Source organism: Delphinus delphis, chromosome X (assembly GCF_949987515.2).
Source record: "Delphinus delphis chromosome X, mDelDel1.2, whole genome shotgun sequence".
NCBI classification, from domain to species: domain Eukaryota; kingdom Metazoa; phylum Chordata; class Mammalia; order Artiodactyla; family Delphinidae; genus Delphinus; species Delphinus delphis.
This window is the reverse complement of record NC_082704.1, coordinates 64,580,400-64,599,084: the sequence shown is the minus strand read 5'-3', so window position 1 is coordinate 64,599,084 and position 18,685 is coordinate 64,580,400. Positions and strand designations below refer to the sequence as shown.

Sequence of the window (18,685 nt, the reverse complement as noted above, 5' to 3'; positions counted from 1 at the left end):
AGTAAAGATGATCCAAAGTCTTGGAAATAGAATAGACATAATGCAAGAAACATTTAAGAAGGACCTAGAAGAACTGAAGATGAAAGAAACAATGATGAATAACACAATAAATGAAATTAAAAACACTCTAGAAGGGATTAATAGCAGAATAACTGAGGCAGAAGAACGGATAAGTGACCTGGAAGATAAAATAGTGGAAATAACTACTGCAGAGCGAATAAAGAAAAAAGAATGAAAAGAACTGAGGACAGTCTCAGAGACCTCTGGGACAACATTAAATGCACCAACATTTGAATTATAGGGGTTCCAGAAGAAGAAGAGATAAAGAAAGGGACTGAGAAAATATTTGAAGAGATTATAGTTGAAAACTTCCCTAATATGGGAAAGGAAATAGTTAATCAAATCCAGGAACCACAGAGAGTCCCATACAGGATAAATCCAAGGAGAAATATGCCGAGACACATATTAATCAAACTGTCAAAAATTAAATAAAAAGAAAATATATTAAAAGCAGCGAGGGAAAAACAACAAATAACACACAAGGGAATTCCCAGACGGCTAACAGCTGATCTTTCAGCAGAAACTCTGCAAGTCAGAAGGGACTGGCAGGACATATTTAAAGTGATGAAGGAGAAAAACCTGCAACCAAGATTACTCCACCCAGAAAATATCTCATTCAGATTTAATGGAGAAACTAAAACCTTTACAGACAAGCAAAAGCTGAGAGAGTTCAGCACCACCAAACCAGCTCTACAACAACTGCTAAAGGAACTTCCCAGGCAAGAAACACAAGAGAAGGTAAAGACCTACAATAACGAACCCAAAACAATTAAGAAAATGGGAATAGGAACATACATATCGATAATTACCTTAAATGTAAATGGATTAAATGCTCCCACCAAAAGACACAGATTGGCTGAATGGATACAAAAACAAGACCCATAAATTTGCTGTCTACAAGAGACCCACTTCAGACCTAGAGACACATACAGACTGAAAGTAAGGGGATAGAAAAAGATATTTCATTCAAATGGAAACCAAAAGAAAGCTGGAGTAGCAATTCCCATATCAGAGAAAATAGACTTTAAAATAAAGACTATTAGAAGAGACAAAGAAGGACACTACATAATGATCAAGGGATCGATCCAAGAAGAAGATATAACAATTGTAAATATTTATGCATCCAACATAGGAGCACCTCAATACATAGGCAAATACTAACAGCCATAAAAGGGGAAATTGACTGTAACACATTTATAGTAGGGGACTTTAACACCCCACTTTCACCAATGGACAGATCATCCAAAATGAAAATCAATAAGGAAACACAAGCTTTAAATGATACATTAAACAAGATGGACTTAATTGATATCTATAGGACATTCCATCCAAAAAACAACAGAATACACATTTTTCTCAAGTGCTCATGGAACATTCTCCAGGATAGATCATATCTTGGGTCACAAATCAAGCCTAGGTAAATTTACGAAAATTGAAATTGTATCAAGTATCTTTTCCGACCACAACGCTATGAGACTAGATATCAATTACAGGAAAAGATCTGTAAAAAATACAAACACATGGAGGCTAAACAATACACTACTTAATAACGAAGTGATCACTGAAAAAATCAAAGAGGAAATAAAAAAATACCTAGAAACAAATGACAATGGAGACACAACAACCCAAAACCTATGGGATGCAGCAAAAGCAGTTCTAAGAGGGAAGTTTATAGCAATACAAGCCCACCTTAAGAAACAGGAAACATCTCGAATAAACAACCTAACCTTGCACCTAAAGCAATTAGAGAAAGAAGAACAAAAAAACCCCAAAGTTAGCAGAAGGAAAGAAATCATAAAAATCAGATCAGAAATAAATGAAAAGGAAATGAAAGAAACGATAGCAAAGATCAATAAAAGTAAAAGCTGGTTCTTTGAGATGATAAACAAAATTGATCAACCATTAGCCAGACTCATCAAGAAAAAGAGGGAGAGGACTCAAATCAATAAAATTAGAAATGAAAAAGGAAAAGTTAAAACAGACACCACAGAAATACAAAGCATCCTACGAGACTACTACAAGCAACTTTATGCCAATAAGATGGACAACCTGGAAGAAATGGACAAATTATTTGAAAGGTATAACCTTCCAAGACTGAACCAGGAAGAAACAGAAAATATGAACAGACAAATCACAAGTAATGAAATTGAAACTGTGATTAAAAATTTTCCAACAACAAAAGTCCAGGACCAGATGGCTTCAGAGGAGAACTCTATCAAACATTGAGAGAAGAGCTAACACCCATCCTTCTCAAACTCTTCCAAAATATTGCAGAGGAAGGAACACTCCCAAACTCATTTTATGAGGCCAGCATCACCCTGATACCAAAACCAGACAAAGACACTACAAAAAAAAAGAGAAAATTACAGGCCAATATCACTGACGAATATACATGCAAAAATCCTCAACAAAATACTAGCAAACAGAATCCAACAACCCATTAAAAGGATCATACACCATGATCAAGTGGGATTTATTCCAGGTTTGCAAGGATTCTTCAATATACACAAATCAATCACCGTGATACGCCATATTAACAAACTGAAGAATAAAAACATATGATCATCTCAATAGTTGCAGAAAAAGCTTTTTACAAAATTCAACATCAATTTATGACAAAAACTCTCCAGAAAGTGGGCACAGAAGGAACCTACCTCAACATAATATAGGCCATATACGACAAACCCACAGAAACATCATTCTCAATGGTGAAAAACTGAAAGCATTTCCTCTAAGATCAGGAACAAGACAAGGATGTCCACTCTCACCACTATTATTCAACAAGCTTTGGAAGTCCTAGCCATGGCAATTAGAGAAGAAAAAGAAATAAAAGGAATACAAATTGGAAAAGAAGATGTAAAACTGTCACTGTTTGCTGATGACATGATACTTTACATAGAGAATCCTAAAAATGCCACCAGAAAACTACTAGAGTTAATCAATGAATTTGGTAAAGTTGCAAGAAACAAAATTAATGCACAGAGATCTCCTGCATTCCTATACACTAATGATGAAAAATCTGAAAGAGAAATTATGGAAACACTGCCATTTACCATTTCAACATAAAGAATAAAATACCTAGGAATAAATCTACCTAGGGAGACAAAAGACGTGTATGCAGAAAGCTATAAGACACTGATGAAAGAAATTAAAGATGATACCAACAGATGGAGAGATATACCATGTTCTTGGATTGGAAGAATCTATATTGTGAAAATGGTTCTACTACCCAAAGCAATCTACAGATTCAATGCAATCACTATCAAATTACCAATGGCATTTTTTTTTTTTTCTGTACGCGGGCCTCTCACTGTTGTGGCCTCTCCTGTTGCGGAGCACAGGCTCCGGACATGCAGGCCCAGCGGCCACGGCTCACGGGCCCAGCCGCTCTGCGGCACGTGGGATCCTCCCGGACTGGGGCACGAACCCGCGTCCCCTGCATTGGCAGGCGGACTCTCAACCACTGCACCACCAGGGAAGCCCTCCAATGGCATTTTTTACAGAACTAAAACAAATCATCTTAAAATTTGTATGGACACACAAAAAACCCCAAATAGCCAAAGCAGTCTTGAGGGAAAAAAATGGAGCTGGAGGAATCAGACTCCCTCCCTGCAGACTATACTACAAAGCTACAGTAATCAAGACAATATGGTACTGGCACGAATACAGAAACACAGATCAATGGAACAAGATAGAAAGCCCAGAGATAAACCCACGCACTTATGGTCAACTCATCTATGACAAAGGAGGCAAAGGTAAAAATGGACAAAGATGTTCTCTTCAATAAGTGGTGCTGGGAAAACTGGACAGCTACATGTAAAAGAAAGAAATTAGAACACTCCCTAACACCATACAGAAAAATAAACTCAAAATGGATTCGAGACCTAAATGTAAGACCGGACACTATAAAACTCTTAGAGGAAAACATAGGAAAAACACTCTAAGACATAAATCACAGCAAGATCTTTTTTGACCCACCTCCTAGAGTAAAGGAAATCAAAACAAAAATAAACAAGTGAGACCTAATGAAACTTAAAAGCTTTTGCACAGCAAGGGAAACCATAAACAAGATGAAAAGACATCCCTCAGAATGGGAGAAAATATTTGCAAACGAGTCAATGGACAAAGGATTAATCTCCAAAATATATAAACAGCTCATGCAGCTCAATATTAAAGAAACAAGCAACCCAATCAAAAAAAGGGCAGAAGACCTAAATAGACATTTCTCCAGAGAAGACATACAGATGGCCAAGAAGCACATGAAAAGCTGCTCAACATCACTAATTATTAGAGAAATGCAAATCAAAAGTACAATGAGGTATCACCTCACACCATTTAGAATGGGCATCATCAGAAAATCTACAAACAACAAATGCTGGAGAGGGTGTGGCTAATAGGGGACCCTCTTGCACTGTTGTTGAGAATGTAAATTGATACAGCCACGATGGAGAACAGTATGGAGGTTCCTTAAAAAACTAAAAATAGAATTACCATGTGATCCAGCAATCCCACTACTGGGCATATACCCAGAGAAAACCATAATTCAAAAAGACACATGCACCCCAGTGTTCATTGCAGCACTATTTACAATAGCCAGGTCATGGAAGCAAGCTAAATAAAATGCCTATCGACAGGCGAATGGATAAAGAAGATGTGGTACATATATACAATGGAATATTAATCAGCCATAAAAAGGAACGAATTGAGTCATTTGTTGAGACGTGGATGGATCTATAGACTGTCATACAGAGTGAAGTAAGTCAGAAAGAGAAAAACAAATGTCGCATATTAACACATGTATGTGGAACCTAGAACAATGGTGCAGATGAACTGGTTTTCAGGGCAGAAGTTGAGACACAGATGTAGAGAACAAATGTATGGACACCAAGGGGTGAAATCTGCGGTGGGGTGGGGATGATGGTGTGCTGGCGATTGGGATTGACATGTATACACTGATGTGTATAAAATTGATGACTAGGGCTTCCCTGGTGGCGCAGTGGTTGAGAGTCCACCTGCTGATGCAGGGGACACGGGTTCATGCCCTGGTCTGGCAAGATCCCACATGTGGCGGAGCAGGTGGGCCTGTGAGCCATGGCCACTGAGCCTGTACGTCTGGAGCCTGTGTTCCGCAACGGGAGAGGCCACAACAGTGAGAGGTCCACGTCCCGGAAAAAAAAAAAATTGATGACTAATAAGAACGTGCAGTATAAAAAAACAAACAAAAAACAACTAATACTAAATTTTCTTTGGGTTATTTGTATGGAAATATGTTAATATAGATGTTTCAGACATTACATGAAATTTCTAAAAATCTTATATGTTCTGGTATAATAAGTCATAATTCTAGTTATTACTTTAAAATGTATATCTCAGAAATAACTAAATTTCCTTGTCAATTGCATTATCATGAACTTTCATCAAATCTTTAACCATGGTCAGTTTTAAGTCTTTTGTCATTTACAGACAGTTCTGGGTGTACTCTGATGCTTTTGCAAAAATGTTCCTATAAAAGGGTTTCATCTTCAAGGAATTCATGGAAAACACTCTGACAAGTACAGGTTTCTGGTAACTGACTATACTGCTGAACTGAATGAATAAGCATTTTGAGAACTCCAATGGAAAACTGATAAATTCATAAAAGTGCTAACGAAAGATCAAGATGAAAAAAAAATTAATTACATGGGACTGAGTGTACTGATGAGGATGATTATAATTTTTGTGACTTTCTGTTTGAATAAAAAAAGAATCATTGAATTCTCTGGAGATAAGGTGCTGTGAATTGGTGATAGATAATAATAATGGCTGAATGCCCTGTTATTTGGCTTGTATGGCAGAAACGTTATTAAAAGCTGGGAGAAAGAGCCAAAGTGAGGCATTTCTAAGAGTGCAGATCCTTGGGGCAATTATCCTACCCCAGAATTGACAGTTCTCTACAGAGGATGTAACTATATTGATTATAAATGAGTGGGCTTTGATTTTTGCTCTTGTTCTTTATTCCAAAGAAGACTCATTTTAGACCTCCCTTTGGTGTAGTGATATTGTGTGTTTGTGTATGTATGTGTGTGAGTGGGGTGCAAATAATTGCTGGTATTAGTTATTAATCAACATTACCCACTGACACAGATTTGTCTTGTGATTTATAGCCAGGGCATAGGATATACCACAGCTTTTAAATAAATGAGCCTGTAAACACTAACTGGTACAGAGGAACTACTAGGGCAATTAATGAAGAGGAGAAGATCTTTCTTAATTACCACCTTACTCCAGCAAAGTTTCCTCAAATAAGTGAACAAATGGCTGTATCCCTGTCTGAAGAATGGATCTAAAGGGGATTGCAAGAAGCCTATAAATAAGCTTTGCTCTAGAGCTAGTTTAGTTGATAGTAGTTTTAATCTGGTTCATGAAGTCACTCAGAGGACACAAACTCATCTCTCCTTCATTGCTTTCTCTTCATTCCTGTTGCAATTATAAGAATTACCTAGAATCTCTAAATCAATCTTTGTTTGTTCTTGCTTTTTGTTCTTGTTTAAATTTAAAACTTTAACTTTTCCCTCCATGAAAGTAATATAAACATTTAATCCCAAAATATGAAAAGTGGAGACAAAAAAAATAATTTCTAAGACTGTTGCCCATACCACTTAGAGCATTTTGGGGGTATATTTCCCCTCTGTTGTTTTTCTTCTCCATATATTTGTTTTTTTCATTTATAAATTATTTTATTTTTAATTGTTGTATAGTTGATGTACAATATTATATAAGTTACAGATGTACAATATAGTGATATACAATTTTTTTTGTTAATCCCAAACTCCCTATCTCCCCCCCCCCACTTTGCTCCTGGTAACCATAAGTTTGTTCTCTGAGTCTGTGAGTCTGTTTCTGTTTTGTAAATAAGTTCATCTGTATCATTATTTTTAGATTACACATAATTGATATCATACGATATTTCTCTTTCTCTGTCTGACTTACTTTACCTAGTATGACAATCTCTAAGTCCATCTATGTGGCTGCAAATGGCATTATTTCATTCTTTTTAATGGCTGAGTAATATTCCATTGTGTATATGTACCACAACTGCTTTATCCATTCATCTGTCTATAGATATTTAGGTTGCTTCCATGTCTCGGTGCTGCAGTGAATATTGGGGTGCATGTATCCTTTCAGACTATGTTTTTCTCTGGATATATGCCCAGGAGTGGGATTGCAGGATCATATGGCAGCTCTATTCTTAGTTTCTTAAGGAAACTCCATTACCCTGATACTAAAACCAGATAAAGATACCACAAAAAAGAAAATTACAGGCCAATATCACTGATGAACATAGATGCAAAAATCCTCAACAAAACACTTACAATCTGAATCCAACAATACATTAAAAGGATCATACAGCATAATCAAGTGGGATTTATCTCAGGGATGTAAGGATTCTTCAATATCCACAAATCAATCAGTGTGATACACCACATCAACAAATTGAAGACTAAAAACCATATGATCATCTCAATAGGTGCAGAAAAAGCTTTTGACAAAATTCAACACCTATTTATGATAAAATCTCTCCAGAAAGTGGGCATAGAAGGAAGATACCTCAACATAGTAAAGCCCATATATGACAAACCTACAGCTAACATCCTACTCAACGGTGAAAAGCTAAAAGCATTTCCTCCAAGATCAGGAACAAGACAAGGATGTCCACTCTCACCACTTTTATTCAACATACTTTTGGAAGTACTAGCTATAGTAATAAGAGAAGGAAAATAAATAAAAGGAATCCAAATTGGTAAAGAAGAAGTTAAACTATCACTGTTTGCAGATGACATGATACTATACATAAAAAATACTAAAGATAGCACCAGAAAACTACTAGAACTAATCAATGAATTTGGTAAAGTTGCAGGATACAAAATTAATACGCAGAAATCTGTTGCTTTTCTATAAACTAACAATGAAAGATCATAAAGAGAAATTCAAGAAACAATCCCATTTACTATCACACCAAAAAGGATAAAATACCTAGGAATAAACCTAAGGAGGCAAAAGACCTGTACTCCGAAAACTATAAGACGCTGCTGAACGAAATCGAAGAATGACACAAACAGATGGAAAGATATACTATATTCTTGGATTGGAAGAATCAATATTGTCAAAATGACTATACTACCCAAGGCAATCTACAGATTTGATGCAATCCCCATAAAATTACCAATGGCATTTTTCACAGAACTAGAACAAAAAATCTTAAAATTTGTATGGAGACACAAAAGACCCCGAATAACCAAAGCAATCTTGAGAAAGAAAAACAGAGCTGGAGGAATCAGGCTCCTGGGCTTCAGACTATACTACAAAGCTATAGCCATCAAAACAGTATGGTATCAGCATAGAAATAGAAATATAGATCAATGGAACAGGATAGAAGGTCCATATATTTGTATATATCAAAAAACATAAGAATCTCCATGTCCAGTGTTCCAGTAATTCCATTTCTGGGAGTTATTCTAAAGCTAGAGATAAACTAGGCACAAAAATGTTCATTGTGGCATTATTTCCAGGCAATAATTCGGAAACAAACTAAACAAACTAAACTATGGGAATATATATTTCCCCACTGGCTGGAATATGATACAGTTAAAAGTAATGGTTATAAAGACTATGTCACAGGGCTTCCCTGGTAGCGCAGTGGTTGGGAATCTGCCTGCCAATGCAGGGGACACGGGCTCAATCCCTGGTCTGGGAGTATCCCACATGCCACAGAGCAGCTAGGCCTGTGTGCCACAACTACTGAGCCTGACCTCTAGAACCCGTGAGCCACAACTACTGAGCCCACATGCACAACTACTGAAGCCCATGTGCCTGGAGCCCATGCTCCGCAACAAAAGAAGCCACCACAATGAAGAGTAGTAGCCCCTGCTTGCCGCAACTAGAGAAAGCCTGTGCACAGCAATGAAGACCCAATGCAGCCAAAAATAAATAAATTTAAAAAATAAAGACTATGTCACAATAAGGGGAAATGATTACTATATTTTAAGTGAAAAATGTAAAGTTCAAAGTGGTATGTATACTGTGATTAAAAATATGTACAAATACATACAGAAGAAAAACAACAGAGTTGTTTACAATCCAAATTCATTTACAAATGACTGGTACCAGTTTACACTGCTACACACAAAGCATGAGAATGCTTATTGTATCATGCCCTCACCACCTGATTTATCTTTACTAACCTAGTAATGAAAAACACGGGAAATACAGTTTTACATTGGACAGATATCTAGTGCATAATACAGTCAAAATTGAATTTGCTACTTCAAGGCATGGTCCAGCATCAACTTCTTTCAGTGGTAATAGTTACCTACCTGGACCCAATAGGTATTAACCAGAACTTCTTGTTATCTCCAAACACCTGCTGGATATTTTTGATGAAGCCAAGGTTGAACCCATTTTTCTCTGGGCCACTTGTAAACACTGGAGTACAGAAGGCCTCTATGGTGGGGTAGGGAAGTTGAAGAAAAGAAGAAGAGAGCAATAATCAGGACCATTACAATTTTACAGTTCTCCATGAATGTGACTTGCTTCTACAATATTTTTTGCTGTGGTAGCACAGGCCCCTCATTCTTAGTTATTGCTAAATTACTTGGTAAAAACCAGCTTAATCACTTTAATACAAAGTAAGTTTGTTATTAAACATAAAGAATTGGTACACTCTTTTTAAAAAAAATGCAGAAGAAACACATGATGGTAGAAATAATTGAACAGTCATAGGGGTAGTATGTAGTTTGTACTGCATGTAAGGAGTGAAAGAACAAATCTAACAGCACTTTATTTGAATCTAAATGGCAGTAACAGCCAAATGGTCTCTATATTTAGAGCTGGGATGAAAGTAATGACGCATAAAGAGATGGTAATGACATTGATTTGGTTTTGAAACATTTCAGAAATGAACATGTTCACACTGAAGCCTGCAATGTAAGAAATTGAGTTTTACTCCAGAAAAAATGTCAATGGGTGAACTATAATCACCTCAACGACTATGAGAAATTGGACCATGTTAGTGCACATTATTTTTAGATACACATTTATCCCATTAAGCAAACACTTTCACTGTTGGACTCTGGCTGCATCTGACCATTTCCCTTTTGTTCTTTGTTTTCAGATTGTGTTATCATGAAGCTTTTAGTACTTTTCTAGGTTGTAGCTGATCTCTAAGCCAAATATGCTAATCTACTACCCTAGCAACTAAGTGCTACATATATATTTGGTTTAGAAAATAAGTGCAAATACGTTCTTAGCTGTTATCATTATTAGCAAATGAATTCCAAAAGTATAGTGGCTTTTGTACTATACTTTCCTCAAATTTATCTTAGCTAAACATTCAGTATTTGGACACTTTCTCCTTAACCCTCATGCATTGATTTGTGTACAGTATAAATATTTGTTTCACCATGAAAACGATTATTGCACTGGATCCATCAGAAATGCAATTCTCCAAATAAAAGCCGAGAATATAGAGTAGTGGAAAAATTTTCAGAGAAAAATTTTCATTTCTTGTGCTCATTTTCTAGAGACTCACTTGTTCAATGTGTTTATCTCATTCCCACAGTCCCTACACAGCTCCTTGATAACTGTAGATATTCAATTATTTGTTGGTTTGGATTTTTTCTCAGGACTCTGTTTTTAGAAGTGTTCAATAAATTAGATTTTTCTATCTTTATTGACCTTGACTTCCTCCTTCTGATGCTCCCTTCTGTACTGATTCTTTCCTTCACTTCCTTATGTGAACATCCTTTCAAAATTTTCAAGCTGTAAATCTGGAGAACTATTACCCAGAATGAACTATAAAAAGCAATGGTTATTTTTGGTTTTGTGTGAGGTTTTATTCACTAATGTTCTCTTTAGTCTGTAAGCTTCATTCACTATGGCTCTCCAGTTTGGTAAAACATGTTTACATCTGTTTCCGTTTGGAGGCAAAGAGATGTCACTGCAGGTGAAATGTTTCATTGGAAGTTTCTCTCTTCCTTAGGAACAATCCATAGGTCACAGGGATATACAGTCATATGTTTTTTTCCTAGCCTTAATATCCAGTCTTACCTAAGGTGGTTTTGTTTCTGCTGACAAGCCAACAATGGTAACCAAAGAGAATCACAAGGCTGACAAAAAACATGCAGGCCACAAAGAGGAGAAAAAGGACATGGAACTTAGAGCGAACACTGGGCAATTCCCCCTAGAAAAGAAATAATAAACAAACAGAAACAAAGGATTAAAGTCATAAGGTTTGGCTAGTTTTTCTGTATAGGTTAGTACTTTCTTCCATATGTATAAAATGTCTAGCTGTAATTAAAAAAGTAGATTTTGTAAAATTTTTACAAAACAGTTCTTTCTGTGGATGACCATACCTTATTATGGATATGCTATCAGCCTACACAGCCTAAAATGGATCTTTGCTTAAGTGCAGTTCAGTGTAAAATAGAGTATATAATGTACCAATTAGAAAAGGGTAAGGTTAAAAGAGTATACTGAAGCCACAACTGGTATGCAACCTCTTAAGCTTGTATTCCATTTAGTTTGTAAATTTTGAGTCATTGGCTAGAGGTGATCTTGAGGTCATATGGTTCATCCTCTTGTTTCAAGGTGGGTTATTCTGGAATACTTTATATGTCATGTTTCTTTGGATATATGTGTGCTAAAAATGTCATAGTGATATATGTAGGAAGCTAAAACACATAGGTAGAATTTTAAAATGTTCTACTTCTAAGTCGACTTGATTTTAAAGCTACTGCAAATTTTGTGTGGTTGTTTTTTATAGTTGAAGTAGAATGTGCTGGTATATTACATCCTGTGAAACAGCTGTTTAGACAGTAAAATCATGCAAGATTTGACAGGTAATTGTAAAAGTAGGTAGCTAAAGATTTTTATAGTTAGCTGGGACATCTCATTTTCCATATGGCAACAGTTTTATTTTTTTAAAGCAGCCCCAGACTAGAATGAATTTTCTAAAGTTTTATAGCATGCACAGCATGTAACATTTTGTCTTCTGAAGAGAATATTAGAAAACATTTTCAATTTTGGAGTAAGCAGTTGGGAGAAAGACTTTTCTTTATTTCCCCCTTTCCTGTGTTGATCATTGTTTTGGTGTGATGAATTCCTTTGAAATATTTCCAAATGCTCTTGAGTAGTAAAGGTGATTCTTGGTTGAAGTGGACCTTGACATTAGGATCTAGTTCTACTACAGTTTGGAAGGAGAACGTTAAGGCTTGGAAACACTTGGCAAATTCAGATGGTACAGATTTTTTTCGTCTCTTAGAGGAGATTTATATTTATTTTGATGTAAGGAAATATTGGGAATCTTCCAGACAGTATGTGTTTGAAGGATGAAGATAAAGTGAAGTAAACCAGTCAGATGCTTTCAGCTGAGGGGTGGTCTGGGTGAAATTTGCCTGGGGGCAGAGCACGCCAGGAAATAGCTATACCAAGGACTTTGACCTTCATGAACTTTTATGTGAAGCTCCTTTTTGAAATGATTCCTCTACAAAATCTTGGCCTAAGCACCCAAATTGAATTTGATTGGTTTTTGTTTGTTTTGTTTTGAATTTATAGGAAAGATTTTGTAGTGGTTTTTGCCTGGCTGTGTTTTTGTTTTCATAATCTCTACTTTTTTAATAAGTTTTTAAAAGCTTTTAAAGCTCACATTTATTTTACTTCTTATCTTTCATGTTTAAATGGACAATAGGAAATGGCTGGGCAGTAGGGACTGATATAAAGTCAGTTCACACTCTGAGGGGCTGAGCTGCAAGTCTTTCCCTTCCCTAATTGCTCTTATAGAACTCTCTTCTGTCTGCCAAAGCATATCTACTGTGTTGTCCCTTGATAAAGTCCTTAATATTTAACTTTCTTTTTTGTTAGAAGAGGGTGATGGCCCCATGTTCAAAATCACCTACTCAGGAGATAACCAAGTTAAATTACTCAAAGCAATAACCACCAGAAACAGTGGTTATTGGTAGATTAATCCTATTATCTCAGTTCTAAAAGAATTCATAGCCTCTATGAGGAGATTCATGGCCCAGTGTGGGAGGTGTATATTACTACTTTTTTCATAAGTCAAATATCAATTTCCTATCAAAGTGCTACTCTTTAAGTTAATATTGAGAGGAGAACCACAATCTGATGGTCTTCTGAATTCTTTATTTCAAAGGAGCTAGAGCTTCTCTATAGTAGGACCATAATGGGCAGTAGGACATGGTACAGTGTTTAAGATTACTGGGCTTAAGAGTCAGACAAGTTCAAGTTCTCACTTTGCAACTTAGAAGCTGGGTGATCCTGAGCAAGTCACTTAACTACTATGACCCTCAGTTTTATCATCTTTAAATTAGTCTAATAATTCCTGCTTTACCTAGTTCACAAGGTTGTGGTGAGGATAAGATGATATAATAGATATGAAAGTGCTTTGAAAATGGTAAAGTACCATACAAATGGAGGTTGCTATTCTTAGGAGCACAGCTAGTCTCCTTGATACATGGCTTTTAAAATACATGGCAGTGTTTACTTTTCATTTTAGGGGAGACTCAATTTGAACTGAGAAAGCCATCTTTAAACCACACTAAAGTGCTCTCTGGCTGGAGAGACTGCAAAGAAGCATTTCTCTGAACTGTCAATGCCCTTTTCATTATGAGGGCAAGCCAGGGTAGGTTTCCTCGCCTGGCATCTGTCAGGCATGAGCTAGTTTATTGTGGAGAAAAAAATGAAGGAATAGGAAAAGGGCAAGGCTATTTTCACCCCTTTCTTGTGAATACTGGCACATTTCTGGAGATTAATTCATATCTAGATATTACCTTTCGAGGGTAAAAGAAGCATACAGCACCTGGCTGGCATTGTGGTATTTGATTATTGGCTGACTAGGAGGGCCAAAGGCAAAATGTTTGAAATACAACATTGTTTACTCTGTTATCAAAGGGTAGTTTTTAAACAGTAGCCTACTCTGTTAAGGACCAAGTAAAGTCTGTAGTGAAGACCAAGGCTGACACTTTCCCTGCTGAATTGGTTGCAGGAGATTTTTTTTATGGTAGTGGCTTAGTGTGTGAATAGAATGCAAAAAAGGTCATGGAAACCTGGGCAATAGATAAGAGATCCTGTGATGTGGAAAGGGGCCAAAGAAGAGACACCAGGATGATGAAGCATTTTGTATTTGGGGACAATTTATGATAAAACTTCATTTCTGCTTATACTTTTATATCCCTGAGTTGAAGATTTTGATATGCATTATATAATTCTTGATTCTTAAAGTTATTAAATATTGGAATTGATTAAGCAAGTCGAAGAGAGAATGCAAAGCCCATACCTCTATAATATTCTACACTATATTTTCTACACTACTAGGGATCAAAGCACTAATTAATAATTTAAATATTCTCAGCTATTTATGCTCTCACTGCCTTGCCTTTCTCCTTTTTTTCTCCAGTTTATTATAAGCTATATTCTACTCACAGGATTTATGTGCTTCACCTCTCCCCCTGAGGTGAGATATTACTGTTATACAGGCTCTTGTGCAATTCCTAAAGTAATAACCAGTAGCTCTGCCCACATCTGCTTTTTGCTATTCAGGTTCAGTTTGGAAAGCCCTCATCATGTAAGGTTATAATGTCTTAGTAACTGTATTGTAGTTGTATGTGGGGAAGACATATCTTCTGGAGTCCATTGGCATGAAATTAAAAAAAAATCACTATACTGCTGCAGACCCCATATACATATGTAAACTGAAAATCTGCCTTCAATTTTTTGGAAATAGATGGGATATAACTGATATCTTCAAGTAGAAGAAAGGTGAAAGTAGGATTTTTAAAAAGATTTCATTATAATGATTGAAATCATGTTTTGAAAAGTAAAATATTTTCAACATCTGTTTCATTGTTTTAAAAGTATTATCCAGTGTAAGGTTAATCTTTTTCTTTTAACCTTACATTGGATAATATCTTATGATTTCCTCATTTCTTTCTTTCTTTTTTTTTTGATGTGGACTATTTTTAAAGTATTTATTGAATTTGTTAGAATATTGCTTCTGCTTTATGCTTTGGATTTTTGGCCGTGAGGCATGTGGGATCTTAGCTCCCTGACCAGGGATCGAACCCACACCCCCTGCATTGGAAGGTGAAGTCTTAACCACCGGACTGCCAGGGAAGTCCCTCAACATGTTTCATTTGATCTTGGCAATGAGCCAGTGAAGCAGGTAGCAGAGCCAGTATTAGAACTCAGTTCTCCTTATACCCTACCCAGAGTTTGTCATACAAAGTTCAAATAAGACTCTCCCTTTTCATTTTGAATGAGTTAATGAATCTTTCTGTCCAGTAGGAATTTTGCAACTTCCTTTGAACAGGGATTTAGAAAGTATTTTCTGACAACGAGGGAGTGCTTTGTCAGCCTTTTTCTTAGGAAACTAGGGATTTAGAATTAGTTTCAACATTTTTCAAATCTAAAATTGGTAAGAAGTAGATTTTTAAAACTTGATTAGATAAATACATTGTAAAGAATCAGTAAGTCTCAAGAGATTAGGTTCCTGGAGGCCCAACAAGATTCTCATGTATGATAGAAACTTTAACTGACATCTAAATAACAGCCTCTTAAATCTCAGAATATTTAATGTGGGAAACTTGTTTTCTGTGCTTTCCCTTCTGATTACTTCAGTATTAGCTACTTCAAAATGTAAAAAAGAAAAAGATAATGTGAACAATGTCACAGATTGGAATAGGTGTGTATTTATTCTTGGTGGGGGGACCCTTCTGGATTTTTTAACTTACTCTCCAGTATTTGATGAAATAGCTGAAGACCGTTGTAGCAATGTACAGGCAATAGAGAACAGAATAAGCTAAGAACTGAAGGAAGAATTTATAGTTGGAAAATCCAATGCAGTTATTAACCCTAAAAAAGGAAAAAAAGAAAAACTAATTTGAAATCAGGATCCATTGATTTAGAACACACTGATACAGAGTGAACTGTGTTACCCCTGCTGCTTCATTATCTGTTGTGTAGAAACTCAACAGAAATTTAAGTGCCTTAATAGGAACAGACTGGAAACACAAGTTCATGTCTCACTTGTTTTTCCTTTTATTTACAGACACAGAGACAGCTGGCCTACCTAACAGTTCTGGACTGGTTCCTGACACACCCAAGCAAACCTGGATCTTGGATGCTGAAAACCTACTACAATCTCCGCAGCTATACTTAGTATATTATGGCATGTTCTCTTTATAGTTAGATGATTTCATACTGGTTCTCTAGGTCAGACATACAAAATTTGGAGAATTGCTTAAATTAACAATCTAGAGTTTTTCAAACATCAAGACAGCTAAAAAAAGAACTGAATTATGTAATGTCAAAGGGGACAACTATCTGTACTCTCTTTCGTTATTATAGCTAATGGACAAGAGACCATTAGCTCTGTGACACCAGGAATTCACTATCACACCTTTGATGGTATATTTATTCTTGCTTTAAAATGTTACGCCTTCCCTGTTCCCCACACAAATACAAAGCCCAGTGAATTATGGTAGGGGAAACAGGCATTTTACAACTATGCTTAGGAAAGTAGGCATTGAACAACTTTGACCCTATTAGAGGGGAGAAATTAATCAAAAGGACATACCAAGGGCAATGATGATCCATTTTTAATACACACCTACAAAAGGAAGAAAATACAGTGTGATAAACTTCAGAATTGAACTCAGGGTATCACCAGTATTTTTACATGGTCCCAGTACACTCATTCTTAGATTTCCACTATAGCTTCTCCAAAACTATTCTGTCCTCAGTTGTTCCTAGGATGAGCCAATCACAAAACTTTAGGATCATGCTGGCAGCAAGTTACATGACTAAAATTCCAACCTTTAAAAGGCATTTTTTAAAGGGAACTCTAGGATACTGACACAGAGGGTAGGTCCAAGATACCTCTCCTCATTTTATTTACTTAGTTTAATAAAAGTAAAGAAGAAAACATGACTGCAGCCTGTGCTTGAATCAAGGGTAAGAGAAACATGGATGGAACAAGCACTCAAGAAGAAGGACATGAAGCTTATATTTATTAGTATAAAAATGGGATTTTACAAAGCTGGAGCAATTTGAGTAACAAAATAAAGTAGTATTGACTTATAACCCCAAATGTAAAATGATTGTCCATGCCCACATATTGATATAAGTAAATGATTTAATAAATAAATGAGGGAAAAGAGACAAATCTCCCATGTAGAGGAATTCCAAATAATTTATGTAGATACTCTGCCTGCAAGGCAGGGTGGGGGAAGCATAACTTCTCATTCCTTTAGTGTTGGCTGTACACAGAAATTTCCTTCTAAAGAGTACAGTATGGAGTGGGGGTGGGAGAAGAGTAACTTTACAGTGGAGAAATCTGGCAAACACTGCCTCAGTCAGATGATTAAGATTAACATTGCAGTGATAAGTCATGTCTATAGTACGTACCCTTGATATGATATAATGAGAATGGCACTTAATCTCTCTGGTCTTCCTCCCCCAAAAGACATTATCTAAATCTAATTATGAGAAAAATATCAGACAAATCCCACCTGAGGGATAGTCTGCAAAATACCCGACAATTCTAAAAACCATCAAGGTTATCAAAAACAAGTAAAGTCTGAGAAACTATCACAGCTAAGAGGAGCCTAGAAGACATGACAACTAAATGTAATACGGTATCCTGGATAGGATCCTGTAACAGAACAAGGACTTCAGGGAAAAACTGAGAAAATCTAAATAGAGTATGGATTTTGGCTAAAAATAAAAAATCAATGCTGGTTCATTAATTGTAAGAAATGTACCATATTAATGTAAGATATTACATGGAAAATGGTGTGGGGCATATAAGAACTATCTTTACAATGATTCTATAAATCTAAAACTGTTCTAAAATAAAATGTTTATTTTTTAAAATGCAGTTTTATTTCTCTTTCCTATCTTTATAATAGTTTGAATCATCATCATCCCTGTGAGGGTATTTGGCATGTGCTCATTATGATTGAAAGGAAATGCTCTTTAGGATCAACATGTTAGGATAAGTCACTTGGTTTTTAAGGCAACCATCAGTGGCCAAGCTCAGCCCAGGGGAATTATGGCTGTCACTTACATGGCACAGACAGAGCAGTGGTGGCAGCGATCTGGCTTGATCAAATGGCACCGGTCACAGAACCTTACGGCTATAGGAAAAATAAGGTGGTTAGCACTGGTTAGGGATCAATATGACACCATATATCTTACTAGCAAATCTGGGTGACTTGTTATACACTGATTACAGGCACTCAAACTCATCTCATTTCAAGTTACCAAGCAAAAGACAGATCACATAAGAGAATTGTGGTATGTATTTTTTTCCCTGTTGGATCACACAGATTCGAGCCCTGGTCTGGGAGGATCCCACATGCCGCGGAGCAGCTAAGCCTGTGAGCCACAACTACTGAGCCTGCGCTTAAAAGCACCTTTTGGGGGATGAGTGTAAGGGGAAAAGTTTTCATATCTGGATATCTGATCATAAAATTCTGTATTATGAAACAAACTATACTGTCAATTGCTTGAGTTATCTTGGGAAAATCATTTAGCCTCTGTTTATTCCAACTTTCCTATCTGAAAACAGGAT

At 36.3% G+C, this 18,685-nt stretch overlaps 1 protein-coding gene across 1 annotated transcript in view; it reads right to left on the bottom strand.

Annotated features, from left to right (window-relative positions):
* ZDHHC15 (zinc finger DHHC-type palmitoyltransferase 15) overlaps positions 1-18,685 on the bottom strand; it is a 119,715-nt gene that overhangs the window by 32,860 nt on the left and 68,170 nt on the right. Inside the window, exons 5-9 of the mRNA XM_060003058.1 lie at positions 18,179-18,248; positions 16,688-16,720; positions 15,843-15,963; positions 11,146-11,278; positions 9,414-9,540 (exon numbers count right to left, since the gene is read on the bottom strand). Coding sequence (XP_059859041.1) covers positions 9,414-9,540; positions 11,146-11,278; positions 15,843-15,963; positions 16,688-16,720; positions 18,179-18,248 — 484 coding nt within the window. The remainder of the gene's footprint in view (positions 1-9,413; positions 9,541-11,145; positions 11,279-15,842; positions 15,964-16,687; positions 16,721-18,178; positions 18,249-18,685) is intronic.